Below are 15,821 nucleotides of genomic sequence, written 5' to 3'. Positions count from 1 at the left end.
ATCTTAATAATGGAAGCTATTGCTTATTATGTACTGAGTTCTCTGATTCCAGATTTAATGCTCTGCAGAGTCTACAGATGTTTGCCATTTTTATGTAACTGTTTAGTACAGCATTGCCTTGATGGTGAAGATGCATACTTGCATCACTGCAACTACTAGATCTAAAGACCTAAATTTTGCTTGCAACATTGGAGAGACAGATGTGTATTTCAGAGAATTCCCTTTCTCTGAAACTGGCTCACCATCCATGTGAAACAAAGCCCCTTCCTAACCCTACATAATCATAACTTGGATATTGGATGGGAAATCAAAATTCATCCCTGGTCTGGCATCCGCATCTCTGATGTGCAGAGGCAGTCAGTAAATCATGCCATAACCAACAATCACTCCTCTATAAACATCTAAAACATATAACTTATGGGACACACTTGGGTTGCATGGTTAGACTTATAAAGTCCATAGCGGTCGTTAGCCTAGTATACACCTATGGGCCTACATCCAAGTGGGGTACTGTATTGAATGCCTTAAAAAGATCCTGGCAGGTGATATGCACCATTTTCCCCTCATCCATTGCCTTGTGACATTCTCAAAGAAGTCTACCAGCTTTAGTAGGCATGATCTTCCCTTGACAAAGCCAAACTGAGGTTGGGTGCAGGATCTGAAGGTTGCCTATACTTTTGTTGATCATTACTATGATAATTCATTCCTTGGCTTTGCCTATTAGACCAGTCAGACTAATAGATCTGTAGTTTCCAGGACTGGCTGATGGTCTGCCCTTGTGAAGTGAGATAAGCATTGCAGTCCTCCATGGTTGTGGTACAAAGTCTATTTTGAGGCTGTAGTTGAAAAGTGACTCAAGTAGTCCTGACAGGCCATGTTTCCAGCTATTTAGGAGGCATCCTGGATATTGTCAGGTCCCATTGAGACTGTGTTTTTAGCCTTAGTTAGTGCTGACAGGATCCACTCCCTGATAATATGTGCAGAGTTATGCTAGTAGACATTTCATGGAAGGAGGTTGGGAGAGTGAAGTTTGAGGTGAATTTGTCAGCCAGCAAATTTGCTATATCACTCTGCTCAGTGAAGGTGGCACCACTGACCACAAGTTTAGCACCTGATACAGTGGATATAAAAAGTGTACACACCTCTGTTAAAATGCCAGGTTTTTATGATATAAAAAAGAGACCACAATAAATCATTTAAAAACTTTTCCCACCTTTAATGTGACCTATGACCTGTACAATTCAATTGAAAAACATACAAATCTGTTAGGGGAAAACTATAAAAAATAAAAATATATATACAATAAGCTGGCTGCTTAAGTGTGCACACCTTTAAACTAATACTTTGCTGAAGCACCTTTTTTATTTAATTACAGCATTCAGTCTTCTTCGGTAGGAGTCTTAACAGCATGGCACATCTTGACTTGGCAATATTTGCCCACTCTTCCTTGCAATAGCGCTCCAAATCTGTCAGATTATGAGGGCATCTCTTGTGCACAGCCCTCTTCAGGTCACACCACAGATTTTCTATTGGATTTAAGTCTGGGCTTTGGCTGGGCCATTCCAAAACTTTAATTTTCTTCTGGTGAAGCCATTCTTTTGTTGATTTGGATGTATGCTTGGGGTCATTGTCATGCTGAAAGGTGAAATTCCTCTTCATCTTCAGCTTTCTAGCAGACACCTGAAGGTTTTGGGCCAAAAATGACTGGTATTTGGAACTGTTCATAATTCCGTCCACCTTCACTAAAGCCCCAAGTCCAGCTAAAGAAAAGCAATCCCAAAGCATGATACTGCCACCACCATGTTTCACTGTGGGGATGGTGTTCTTTTGGTGATGTGAAGTGTTGTTTTTGCACCAGACATATCTTTTGGAATTGTGGCCAAAAAGTTCAACCTTGGTCTCATCAGACCATAACACATTTTCCCTTGCTTTTGGGAAACAATGTATTGTTTTGCAAATTTTAGCCTGGCCTGGATGTTTTTCTGTGTAATAAAAGGCTTCCGTCTTCCAATCCTACCCCATAGTTCAGACATATGGAGAATACGGGAGATTGTTGTCACATGTAGTACACAGCCAGTATTTGCTGGAAATTCCTGCAGCTCCTTCAGTGTTGCTGTAGGTCTCCTGGCAGCCTCCCTGACCAGTTTTCATCTTGTCTTTTCATCAATTTTCGAGGGCTGTCCAGTTCTTTGCAACGTCACTGTTGTCCCATATTTTCCCTACTTTTTGATGACTTTCTTCACTGCGTTCCATGGTATATCCAATGCTGTGGAAAATTTTTTGTACCATTCTTCTGACTGATACCTTTCAACAATGAGATCCCTTTGATGCTTTGTAAGCTGTCTGTGAACCATGGCTTTTGCTGTAACAGGCGACTGAGTAAATGTCACGAAAATCCTACTAGGACAGCTGAACTGTATTTGGGGTTAATCAGAGTCTCTTTAATTGATGCAGGTGTGTACCCAAGAAGACCGAATGCTGTAATTAAATCAAAAGGTGCTTCAACAAAGTATTAGTTTAAGGGTGTGCACACACAACAAAATATTAGTGTAAGAGTGTGCACACGTATGCAACCAGCATATTGTACGTTTTTTTTTTTTATATATTTTTTTCCCCTAACAGATTTGTTTTTCAATTGAATTGGTTATAGGTCTCATTAAAGGTGGAAAAAATGTTGAAATTATTTATTGTGGTCTCATTTTTTATATCACAAAAACCTGGCATTTTAACAGGGGTGTGTATACTTTTTATATCCACTGTATGTGCTGCTTTTGAGGTATTGGACATAGCTGCAGAAGGCCTTGCAGTTGTCTTTAGTCTGTGAGACTATCCTGACCTCGTAATCGGCCTTGATGGACTTAATTATTTCTACCAGTTTCCTGTTTAGTTTAAGTAGAAAGATTCTATCATTGTGGGAGTTGCTCTTCCTGATTCCGGCCATGACTTTTTTCCTTTTGTCGTATTTATATATGTTGTTATATTTTCTATTAAGGGATGGCTTCCACCAGTGTGGTTTGTTTGATCTTTTGGGATGAAATGTTAAGAGAGATTTAAGTGCTTAACAGAGGCTATTTAGTTGATAAATATACATTGGATATGGAAAACTGTCTCATAATACAAACTGCTAGATCATGTTTAACCTTTAAAGTTGAGTTAATGTCACATATAATTAAAAAAGAGTAGCTGCCATTCTTGGTTTTCTAGACAAACTTGAAACACATGTTGAGAGAAGGAAATCCTTTTACTCAAAATGTATAAAATAATTAAGAACTATAAATTTTGTATTAAAGACAGCTATTGAGATTATGTTCTTCAAAAGAGCAGTTCAGCTTTAAAAACAATAGGTAAAAGAATGAGCTTAATATCATAAAAAATCATCTTATTTGTTTTGGAGATAAGTTTCCTGGAAATTTCTACGTTGATCATTTATTACTCCACAATTTAAATTGTATACAAAAAGTATTGGTGGTGCAAATCCTTAAAGGATCATAGGTGTATAGTAGCCTAATGACCATGGGGCCTTTACAACCCTAGCCCATAGGATTACCCTGGCATCGTTCCACCCGACCTTAGTTCCCAGTGCCTCTGTCAAATAAAGGCACTGGAGTGATCCCTGGGGTGAATTTTCTATTTCCTATCCCTTGAAGAGGGTCAGTGAGGTGCTCTGCTTGACATGTATAGGAAGTCTATTCCACAGCATGGGCAGTGTCTGGGTTATGAACCTGTCCCTCCAGCATGTTCTGTAGATTGTGGTAATGAGGTTGAGGTCTCTGGAGCATGTGGTGTGGAGGTATTGGGATTTCATTAGATGTAGCATTTCTAACAGAGCTGGGTCAGACATGGCTTTGCAAGTCAAGCAGAGATTGCCTCTAAGTAGGCAATATGAGACCGAGAATAGTTGGAGTTTTTTTTTTTTGAGTCTGTCCATATAGGACAAGTGTTTAAGGCCTAGGATCCTCTTTGAGAGGTACTTTTGTGGTCTCTCCAGTTGTTGCAGGTGTTCGGTGAGGCACATGCCAAATGGGGCATTGTACTTAATGATTGGCCTAATGAGGGAAGAGTAGAGAGAGACAGTGACCTCTTTCTTCCTGGATGCAAAACCCATAGTAATGAGATGTGCCACATAGAAGGACTTTCTGACTGCAGTGGCAATGTGGTGGTCAAAAGAGAGGTTGCCGTCAACCTGTGTTCCCAGATCTCTTATAACGCTTTCTGTGTTCAGTGGACTACTATCAATGTCATAATTCATGGGAACCTGGTTTTTCCCAAAGGGGATGATGACACATTTTTTGGCATTGAGCTTAAGGCCATGGTTCTAACACCAGTTTTTGGTCGCAGTGAGGCCTTTCTGTAGGATGTCAACATCACTTTGGGAGTTAATAATAGCTCCCAACTTGCAATCGTCTGTGAACTTTGTCAGCCAGAGTCTCTTTGTGTTGGCATGGACTTCAGAGAAGTAGATACCAAACAGGAGAGGACCCAGGACCAAACCCTGTGGGACTCCACTCATGACTGGTTTGCAGTCTGACTTGGAATCAGCTATTTTCACACTGTGGCTTTTACCTGTGAGCCAGTTTGCAGCCCACCTAGTGATACAAGGGTTGATGCTTAGCTTAGTGAGTTTTTCTATGATTCCTGAGTGGGGAATGGTATCAAAGGACTTGGCTAAATCAAAGAAGGCTGTATGAACCACCTTGCCTTCATCCACAGCTCTGGTGACTGACTCAAAGAAGTTGACCAAGTTGAGCAGGCATGCTGTACCCTTCACAAAGCCAAACAGTATGGGATCCAGAGTTTGGAGAGTCCCTGTATCCTTGTTTATTAGGTCCATGATGATGTGTTCCATAGCTTTGCATATCAGACTCATCAGGTTAATAGGGCGATAGTTCCCTGGATCTGCATTCTCTCTTCCTTTGTGGAGAGGGATGACTGTAGCAGTGCACCATGCAGTAGGGACAAAGTCTGAGGTGAGGCTGTGATTGAACAGGGCACACAGGTGAGGCGCCAGTTCACTTCATAGTTCATGTAGAACACAGCCAGGGATATTGTTAGGTCCCACAGAAATTGAATTCTTGGCCTTGGACAGTGCTGTTTTAACCTGTGCAGCAGTAATACTGGGTGCCTGGCAATCTACTGGTATTGTGACAGGTCCCTTGGGGGAGAGGGGTAAAGTTGGCACTGAATCTGTCAGCCAGTATACTGGCAATATCTGTTGGCTTTGTATAGGAGGTACCATTGAGCAGTAGCTCAGAGCAAATCTGGGTATTGCCATGGAGATTCTTTACATAACTATAGAATGCCTTGTGGTTATCTTTACTATCTGCTGCAATTCTGTTTTCATACCTAGCTTTAGAGGATTTGATGAGGGATCTCAACTTTTTGTTGAGGCTGATAAGGGAGTTTTTCCAGTCTTGGGACTTCACCTTATTCTGCATCAGTTTCCTCCTTCTGTTGTAGAGTCTGTTTAGGCCAGGGGACCACCAGATTGGCTTCCCTTTTTTGGAGAAGAGCGTCTTGGTTCTGTGGATATGGTGAGATCCATGCATTTGTGTACGTGTTTGTACAGTGCATTGGTGTATGATTCGGAGGTCATGCAACTGATCTCCATTTGCATGGGTGACATGAAGTTAGCCATCTCTGTTTTTAGAAGCCTAAAGTTAGCTTTGGAGAAGTTTTTCATGGTGGATACATTTGCGGGGGGGGGGGGGTGATATGGATTTCCAAGGTGATTAGTTTGTGGTCGGATGTAACCAGGGAGGAGTTGACTATTGGTACAGAGCAATGGTTGCCCATGTTAGTAACGACCAGGTCAAGGATGTTGCTACCTCTAGTGGGGTTAAGAACGAGTTGGTCCAGGGCATTGGAATTAATGAATTCCAGGAAACATTGGGCAAGTAAATTTAGTAAATGAGCATTTTTCCTAGTTAATGGAGGGGTAGTTGAAGTCACCCAGTTTGAGAGTGTTAGGTTGGACCCTAATATTCTCCAGGGTGCTTAGGAACATGGAGTGTGAGTCTTGGGACATGGTTGGGGACCTATAGCAGGCTACAACCTGAATCACTGTCTTACCCAATGTTAGCAGCACCTGAAGTATCTCAGATGAGTTATGTTGGGCTACCAGTCTGGAGGTGTGTGCATCCTTTGTGAATATGGAAACACCACCGCCTTTGGAGCTTTGGTCCAAGTTCTGGGGCAAAAAGGTGTGGAATGAGTTATAGCCTGGTAGTGCAAGGGTGCTGTTCTCCATTTTAAGGAGTGCTTTGAGTGAGTGCATTTTGAGATTTAGACTTCTAGCGTTGAGCAGCATAACCCTCAGATTGAATTTGTTTGTAGCTGTTACGTTGGTAATTTGGTCTTTGGAACACTGCCTAAAAAAGGCATTATAGGGGTGGCAAAAGCCTTGACCAGTATCCAGAAGCCTAGGTATGACAGATGCAGGCCATCTCTGGCAAAGCATCGAGGTCTGTCAATCATCTCATCCCAGATAGACAGATACTGGATCCCCTTAGAATGACACCAGAAACTTAGCCAATTATTGAAATCAATCATTTTCTGCTTGTACTGTGGTATCATTCTGGGTGATGGTAGGATGCTGCTCAGGGCTAGGGTCATACCTGCCTGGACTACATAATCCGAGAGCTCCTCCATGTGTCTTTTCATGTAGACTAGGGAGGTAAGTCTCAGGTCTTTCACACCCACATGTACAATGACAGATTCATATTTGTAACTGCTGTTGAGGGATCTGAGTGCATGCGTTATGTGGCAGATCCTGGCACCTTACAGGCAGCTATTACTTTCTCCTTATTCAACTAGTGAGCGGGACATCAGTGTGCCTCACTATCGAGTCACCTATGACTAATGTGTTGAGCATGCTGTTTTGCCTTAGGGGCTTTGGTTGAGTGGCACACTGTTTAGAAGAGTTATGTGTCTCATGATTAGTGTTGTGTTGTGGTGGTTGAGTGCGTCTCTGCCTTGGAGGTCTCTGCTGTTTGGGTAGATTTTTATTGAGAACCTCCACGAATCAAAGCTTTCCAAGTTTTATAATTTTTTTTTATGGAAAATAATAAATGTGTCCTGCAATCAATGTGGTCAGATAAATTTATATTAGTTTCTGGTGATGTTTAATTCTGCAATTGCTGGATGAGCACCCAAGCCTCAATTTGAACTTCTTAGGTTCTTAATAAAAATAGCACATAATGACTACAAAGAATTGGAAAAATTAAGTTACACTTCAATTTACAGAATTTATAAATGCTGTCAATGTTTGGTGTCAAAAAGAAAAGTCTGCTATTGATATGAAAACAAACAGAAAAAACATAACATGCATTTAAGAGATAAAACTGAACTTATTAAAAGGGGAATATCAATATTCAATTAGCATGTCACATGGTTTTGCAATTTAATCTTATCAATGTTTTTTTGTGTCTTTCGGCTTTTCCCGGTTAGGGGTCACCACAGCGGAACTCCGGTCCGCTAATGATTGGTAGTTGATTTTTACATGCCGAGTTACCAGCCCTGACACAACCTTCAACGAAGGTACGCCCATTCACGCATATCTCCACGCAGAAGACGCTCTAGCTGAGAATCGAACCGGACAGCGTCTTACTGTGAGGTGACAATGGAATGTATATCGCTAGAATTGGTGCAGACACTCGTATAATTAGTTATTATTTGTCTTAGTTCTCTCTCTCTCTTTCGCTCAGCCTTTTACCTTGCGACCTGTTTCTACTAAATATATCAAATTCCTGCTTCTTAAACTAAAACCATGCTTTCCCTCCACTGATAAACTCACTCCTCGATTTATGAAAACTGTTGCTGACTCTATTGCATATCCTGTATCTATAATCACCACAAATCTCCGTACCAGGATCCAATGAAGGCAGTCCTACAGCTTGATATAAAGGCCAATGTGAAAAAAACTTAATTAGATCCACAGAAAAACTTTTCAATCAACAAGACACGAACTCAAACGCTGTATGATGGTAAAAACTTTTAATGACAACACAGCACAGCACGACAGTGTTCAAACTGTTCCAAGCAGAATGCAAGCAAAAAGATTTAGCGCTTTCATTTCCAAAACAGGAAACTTCATCAGGATTATTCTGATGAAGTTTCCTGTTTTGGAAATGAAAGCGCTAAATCTTTTTGCTTGCATTCTGCTTGGAACAGTTTGAACACTGTTGTGCTGTGCTGTGTTGTCATTAAAAGTTTTTACCATTATACAGCGTTTGAGTTCGTGTCTTGTGGACTGAAAAGTTTTTCTGTGGATCTAATTAAGTTTTTTTCACATTGGCCTTTATATCAAGCTGTGGGACTGCCTTCACTGGATCCTGGTACGGAGATTTGTGGTGATTATTGGTGAATTTTTTCTCCGTCATCCATTTTTTTACTTACTATATCCTGTATCTATCTTAATCAACCGCTCCATTCAGGAATCTACCGTACCGGAAAAATGGAAATCCTTCTATACCACTCCTCTGCACAAAGGTGGCAACTCTGTCGAACGCTCTAACTACAGACCAATCACTATTCTCTCATCACTCTCTTAAGATTCTTGAAAAATGTATACTTACTCAACTACTGTCCTCTCTCATTCACGAAAATCTCCTCACCCCCTCGCAACATGATTTCCGCCCTGAACATAGTACCTCGACTGCCTTACTATCCTTTACTCAAAAGGTTGCAGAAGCTAGGGACAACAACCTCCTCATCTCCTGTCTATTCCTTGATCTCTCTAAACCCTTCGACACTGTGTCTCATCCCATCCTTCTTAACAAACTCTCAGACCTAAACCTCTCTCCTTTTACTCTTGGCTGGTTCCAATCCTACCTTACTGGCAGAAAACAAGCTGTTAGATGGCAGCAAGCTTTCTCACCCTGCCTTGCTGTTCAAACAGGAGTACCCCAAAGCTCCATACTTGGACTGCTCCTTTTCAACATTTTTGCCAACAACCTACATTCATCCTGCAGTCTTCTCATCAGTAATACAATACGCAGACAACTCTACTCCCTTTTTATCTCCAATACTATCTCTGAACTACACACACTAACACGCAATTCCTTTATCTCTGTTGAAAAATGGCTCAGAAACAATCAACTAATCCTTAACCCTAAGAAAACTCAACTCCTTCTCTTCCTACCTCAGACACTCTCTCACCTCAAATCCAACTTTTCTCTTTCCTCACTAGATGGCACCACTATCTCCCCTGCCTCACACACACCAAACTCCTTGGGGTAATAATTGATGACCAACTAAAATTTGACTTGCACATACAACAGGCCATCAAAAAAAAACACCAAAAACTTGGACTACTTTATAGGAACAAAAAATTCCTCGCTACTGCCACTAAACGGACTCTTGCACAGGCATTTCTCTTACCTAGTCTTCTATATGCTTCCCCCATCCTTACCAATATCAAAACTACCTCAGTGCAGAAACTGGAACAAACATACAACAAAATTGCCAGATTTATTCTAAACCAACCACTCTCTTCACATCACTGCCTCTCACTAAACAAACATCAGTGGCTGGAATTTCCTCACTTTCTCCTACAATCGCAACTCCACATTACCTTTTCCATACTCAACAACCCCTCTGCCTGCCCTACTCTCGCCTCCCATGTTACTTTCTACTCTCCACCCCGGCCTCTCTGGAGTGCTGATCAGCATCTTCTCTCAGTTTATAAATCCAAAAGGAATATTGGCAAACTACTTTACACTGTCTCACTAAATTGGAACAAATTCCTTTTCCATATTAGATCCAACCTTTCCTTTCCGTTTTAAAAAGGAGCTTAAATCCCACCTACTAAACTTGAAATTATGCCGTTGCCTTGACCACACATAGTCTTAGTCTGTCCTATTGTATAATCTTTTACATCTTCTAACTTTCTTTCTCTCTTAGTAGCTTCTGCTTAAACTAACCTCCTAAACCCTCAACTCTACTACTATAGCCCCCTCCTTTCTCTCCCCCTCCCATTATCCACACTATTTATCTTTTTCCTCCCACTTTCTATCAATGTCTATACGTTGTCCTTTGAACAACGATTATCTTTTTGTTTTTACTCTCATAAGTAGTAACCTTTAGACCACTGCTACCAGTGCAACCCTTAATGTTCATTAATTTTTTATTTTGTTTTTCTGTTTTACTTAATTTCATATTTGCATTATTTTTAATATTTGTCCTGTATGTTTATCTTCGCTTATGTTGCTGGGGCTTTTTCCCCTTGGGTCTCCACTAAAAATAGGTTGCTTACTATCAATGCAATGCAAATAGTTCATAACCTTTTCTTTTTTACCATTATTTTGTATTGTGATTGTTATTTAATATTTGTATAGTATCACTTTATTTTTTACTTATGTTTGCTGGGACTTTTCCCCTTGGGTCTCCACTGAAAATGGGTTTGCTTGCAAACTTAGTTGAACTAACCTGGTTAACAAATGTGAAATAAATAAAATATACAATTTCAATAAAAATAGTAAAAAAAAAAATCAAAAAAAAAAATCGGATGGATGGAATAAAGTTGTTGTTTGTCTTTTTGTCTTTTTCCCAGTAAGGGGTTGCCACAGCGGAACTCTGGTCTGCTAATGATTGACAGTAGATTTTTACGAAACGCCGAGGTACCAGCTCGATGCCCAACCTTCAACGAAGGCACACCCATTTACGCATGCATGTCTTTCGAACGCTACCCAACCGCAGGGAAGACATGCAGATTCCACACAGAAGGCACTCCCCAAGCCACGCCGAGAGTCGAACGGGAGAACCTCTTGCTGTGAGGTAACAACGCTACCGCCATACCATTGCGGCATTGGATGGATGGAATAAAGTAATGATCCAAAATCAGGGATGTTCCTTAAAAGTCAGGGATAGCTAAGACATTTTCCAAGTTGCTTCATACCGCTCAACGGCTCAAGATTTTCATGGACATTCCAGTTTTTGACTAAAATTCTCTCTTAGCTCCCCCTAAAACTGGCGACTTTTGCAGAAGAGGCTGTGAATTACACTTAATGAATAATGACAATAATTAAAGTTAACTTCTTTTACTTTAGAAAATGTATGCTAATTCACATTCTCTTATTCTGTTAATGTGTCGATTTAATTGTACTAATATTTCACGTCCTTGGTTATTTCTGGATTTGTCATTGATTCTTTTGAGAGAGATGATTTGCTTTGTGGTTCCAAATGAGAAACTGCACTGCACTGTCGACTTTCTAGGAGCATTACCCACCTCACAGTCCTAAACACTACAGCAGTAACTACTCTACGACAGTCTAGTCCTTCTGCCGACCTGAATATAGGAAGTTAGCAAGCCGTCATCACCCCTGCATACATTGCGTTATAGCTTGTTTCAACTCAGTGGGGATAGGCTTGCATTCCTCTTTTTTTAATATACACAGTGCACTACTGGTGTTGCCTCCGTTGCCAATGTGACCTTTACTCTCACTTGGAACAGCTCCGGAGTCAGCGTTTTGTATGCCAACCACAATATGTCGTAACGTTAAACTCATACTGTCGATGGCACTAAGTCGCGTGCCTTTGTACGGCTTCGCTTTTCATTGGCTGCTGTGTAGACAGGGTTTTTTGGAGTTATAGTGGGGATTGGCGAAAGTAGCTGTCAGTTTCAGAACTCGCGAGTACTCTTCCTAGAGACGATCTGCAGTTTAAAGTCCTTCTCTATGGCATGGCAAGATTGTAAACAGTGTGAGTTACTGTCTAGATGCCTCACTTTTCTTATAATAAGTGGCAGGTTAGCCGATGCGACTCTGTAGCATAGAGAATCACTTTGTACTTTCGATGTTCTTGTTTGATCGAGAATGGTCAAAAAAGTTGTACTGCACTACTTCAGTATGTAGCTGAATGTATGTCTGTTAATTCAAGGACAACATTTGTGTATGTACAATTCGTCAGGATTTTGTCATCCCGAGAAAGGTAGCTAACGGTTGAAAATGGATAATGCCGTGCAGGTGCTTGTTAATGTACTGGAAACGTACAGAGGCAGGGATCGTTTGGTGAGTTGACCCTAATTTATAAATCGGAAATGTTTTATATGTCCCTATTCACATTTAAAGCACACAGTTATTATGACAAACCGTACTGCTGCCAGCCCACGTAGCTGGAATTTTGTAAATAATTATGTCACTTGAAAACATTAATATGATTTATATAGAAATGTGACACAAAGGAAATACTGCTAAGTTCAGCTATCTGGAATTTTGTAAATAATCATATGTCATTTGTGAATATTAATGTGATCCATAGGCTTGTCTTGCAAATGTAAGAGAACTTATATGTTATGAGTATATTCAAGAATGTAACCACAGTGTACCCTGCTGGAAAAGAGCAGAAATGGGTATAAACTATATACCTGTGCAGATGTGTGTTTTAATGGTGGAAGTTGGAACATACTGAGTTAACTTGCAAAACCTCAAGAAAATAAGTGGAAATTGTTTTATGATTCTGTTATCTCTGTGTCAGCTCAGAACAGACACAATGTCTGGAGTTTGATGTTTTCCTATTGTCTTGAAACAGAAATATCACAAAAGGGTTCTCATCTAGGAAAAAAGAGGTCATTGTTCCCCTCTACTCGACACTCATTAGACCCATTATAGAGTACAACGCCCCCTTTTGGAATGTACCTCACAAGACATCTGCAGCAGCTGAAAAGGCCACAGAAGTACCTCACAAAGAGGATTACTGGCCTCAGACAGATGCCCTACACTGACCGTCTCAAAAAACTCCAGCTTTACTCCATAGCATATCGCCTACTCTGAGGTGATCTCTGTCTGACATACAAAGCTATGTCAAACCCAGAGCTGTTGGACATGCCATACCTAAAGAAATCCCAATCCCTCCGAGCTACATGCTCTAGGGACCTAAACCTTGTCACCACAATAAACAGGACATGCTGGAGGGATAGATTCCTGTCCCAGAGACTTCCCATACTCTGGGACAAGCTACCCATCCATGTCAAGCAAAGCTCCTCATTAGCGCTCTTCAAGAAAAATCTTGATAAGTGGATGGAAAATAGGAAATACACCCTGGGGATCACTTTGGTGGCTCTGCTCGACAGTGGCACAGGAGAGTAACTTTCTTGGGTGGTGTAAGCCAGGGAACCTTGTTGGCTAGGCTTACTTTGGCCCTTGGGCTGATAGCGTAGTACCTACCTGTGAACCTATAATTACTAGCTTTCAAACTGTTTTACGACTTCCAGTTCTAGACAAACTTCTAAGAGATATGTAGCTTGGACACAGAGGTGCTAAATTCTAAGCTTCTGCTACCCTGGGAACTGAAGGCAGGTGACAAAGAGTGATGTCATCCCAGCTAACCCAGCAGTAGTGTGTATTATTAATTTAAGAACTATCTCAGACAGTGAGTCTGGGCATTTTGTATTTGTCTTTGGACCTAGAAACATCCACTTATCAGCACTTCTGCCTGCATCTTGCTAATAATAAGCAACTAGGGAAAAGTGATTTCTCTTTGATATATATTGGAATACAGTAAAATATTAATTTAGATGTTTTCTGTATTTATTTGAGACTGTCCTGCAATGTTGTTTTAAAATATTTCTTGTGATTCTGAACTCTGTAGTCAGTGTGCTGAGTTATTGAATATTGCCTTATACTTTTATTATTATTAAATATATTTAAACCTTTTAATTGTGGCTGGTTTGTTTAGAGATATTTAAGATCTTAGAGTACTTGCATATGTATTTGGTGACACTGTCTAGGCCACTTCAGTAGCCGTGCTGTTGGTCACACATCATTTGGATAATAGTAACATTGCACAGTAAGACTGGGCACCCTTTGGTAAGGGCCTTAAAAGTAGCTGATAAGTAAGGGTGGCTGGTGGCAGCTGGTACTACCTTATAGTCTGGGCAGAAGGGGGCATAGCTAGTAAACCTGTGCCAGCCTTTCCCAGGTGTGTGTGTGTGTGTGTTTGTATATCAGTCTAATCTCAAAGTGTGTGTATGTCAGCTACTTGGGTAGGGACATGAAGCAATGGTTGGACAGAGAGGGTGCTGGAGGTCTTAGCTTGGCCACTCAGCTGAGATCTTAACCCTAGTGTCAGTAGGGAGTCTTACTGGGGATTTGGAGAAACCAGCACCAGACTGACTGTGATCTCTGTGTGCTCTTAAGGGAAATTGTACTTTACTGTGTATGTACTTGTCATTCTCCCAATGTGTACATCCCTCACTGGTGCTAGTGATGAGGATTGAGGCTCCTTGCTTACTGGGCCAGTGCAGGGATGTTACAGTTAATTACACAAGGAGTAAAACACTGTCGCACTTGAGGTCATTGTGTTTTGTGCTTCAGTTTTTAAAGTTTGATCTATTGTGACATTTTGTGCCCAATGCTCACTGCATTTTCCTGAAGAAAGATTGGGAAGTTAGGTACTGATATTTTACTCCTGAACAGTTTCCCTTTCAGTTTAGGACAAAGCCAAAAAAAAAATGGGGAGACAAAGAACCATAATCGGAGGCAGATTTTAAATATAACTCTTAAAAACTTAGAAAGTTGGTAGAATAACGGGGTTTGAATTACCTTGTACTTTCTGAAGAATATGACATTTGAAACAAAACTCAAATATCTCATAATTCATGAACTTTAGTCCGCTATGATTTGCCAGAAAATCACAAATTTTATGATGCGTCTTCCAAAAAACAAAGGAAAAAATATGGACATTTTGAAAAAATCCGGACTGTTGAAAGGTTACAGAAAAATGCAGCATTTCTTGCAACTTATGAGCCCATGGTTTTCGTTCATTTTTGGTTCTCTAAAATCCTTTGTAATTGAGAGGAAGGAGAAGCAGTCTTTTACAATGCCCAACAAGTTTTAGAAAGTGGAAACGTATTCCTAATGTAGGATACTTTGTAATATCCATGCATTGACATGAGTGCTTTCAATTTCACAGGGTTTTTTAGTTGTAGTCCCATTTCCGATTATCTATAACACATTCCAGTCACTTGGCACCCATTTTAATGTGGGCAGGTGAAGAAGCATGCCAGTTCCATAATGCCAAGGGAAAGAGCCTTGAATGCAACCCAAATGTCCCTGGTTTGACGAGCAAATTCAGGAGGTGCGGAGCGGCTGGCTAGATGGGAATAAATTACTCAGGTTGGATTTACCCATTCCAAGATGAGGGAGATGGTTCAGGCTTGTCTATGACTGCTGCTTTGATGGGGGCCATGTAGTTTAACATTAGCTGTAAGAGCTGATTATAGATACCTGAAGCAGAGTGTTTATGCTGCATCTGGGATTCATTTTGTATCTGGAAAGACGCACACACATGTTGTTCTTCAGTGGTGCACCTAACCCTGCTGTGGTGGGAGAGTATTGTGGTTGAGCTGCACAGTGCCTCAAAGGCAAGGTCTTTGCCTCTAAGCTGCAGGGTCAGGGGTTCAGTCCTAACTTTCATTCACTGTCGTATCTTACTTGTTCTCTCCACATCTACACAGATTTTCTCAGGGCACTCTTGTTATCCTTCCATCTTCCAAAACCATGCTAGTTTATTGTCTACACTTATGTAGCTATGCATGTTGCATTTACCCGTGTCCTTGCAGCCTGGATCACCACTGAAAAGGTTCTATAGAATAGCCCACTTACCTGGTTAACAATAAATAAATAGAAGTACTCGATGGCCTTTTGTTAGGCAGCTGTTGCCTCCACTACAGTGGCTGTAAGCTAGTAGGAGAGGGGAATGAGAGATGCCACAAGAAGGAAAAGGAAGGAAAAAGGGTAAAGCAAAAAAAAAAAAAAAGAAAAGTTGAAAGATATTTCTTAACCTTTTGGCAGTCAGTCAGTTTAGAGCAGAGCTTAAGACAGTAT

General features: G+C 40.8%; 1 protein-coding gene across 2 annotated transcripts in view; it reads left to right on the top strand.

The window, feature by feature from the left end:
* The first annotated feature begins 11,605 nt into the window (after window positions 1-11,605).
* PEX11G (peroxisomal biogenesis factor 11 gamma) overlaps window positions 11,606-15,821 on the top strand; it is a 141,242-nt gene continuing 137,026 nt past the window's right edge. The window contains exon 1 of one of the 2 annotated variants that reach the window (XM_044090752.1): window positions 11,606-12,005. Coding sequence is in view for 1 of the 2 variants with exons in the window: in XM_044090751.1 (XP_043946686.1) it covers window positions 11,943-12,005 (63 nt within the window). In the remaining variant the exon portion in view is untranslated. The remainder of the gene's footprint in view (window positions 12,006-15,821) is intronic. The other variant, XM_044090751.1, reaches the window with a different exon arrangement.

The sequence above is a fragment of the Protopterus annectens genome, chromosome 13.part0 (assembly GCF_019279795.1).
Source record: "Protopterus annectens isolate FY-2018-M chromosome 13.part0, PAN1.0, whole genome shotgun sequence".
NCBI classification, from domain to species: Eukaryota; Metazoa; Chordata; order Ceratodontiformes; family Protopteridae; genus Protopterus; species Protopterus annectens.
This window is presented reverse-complemented; position numbering and strand designations above follow the sequence as displayed.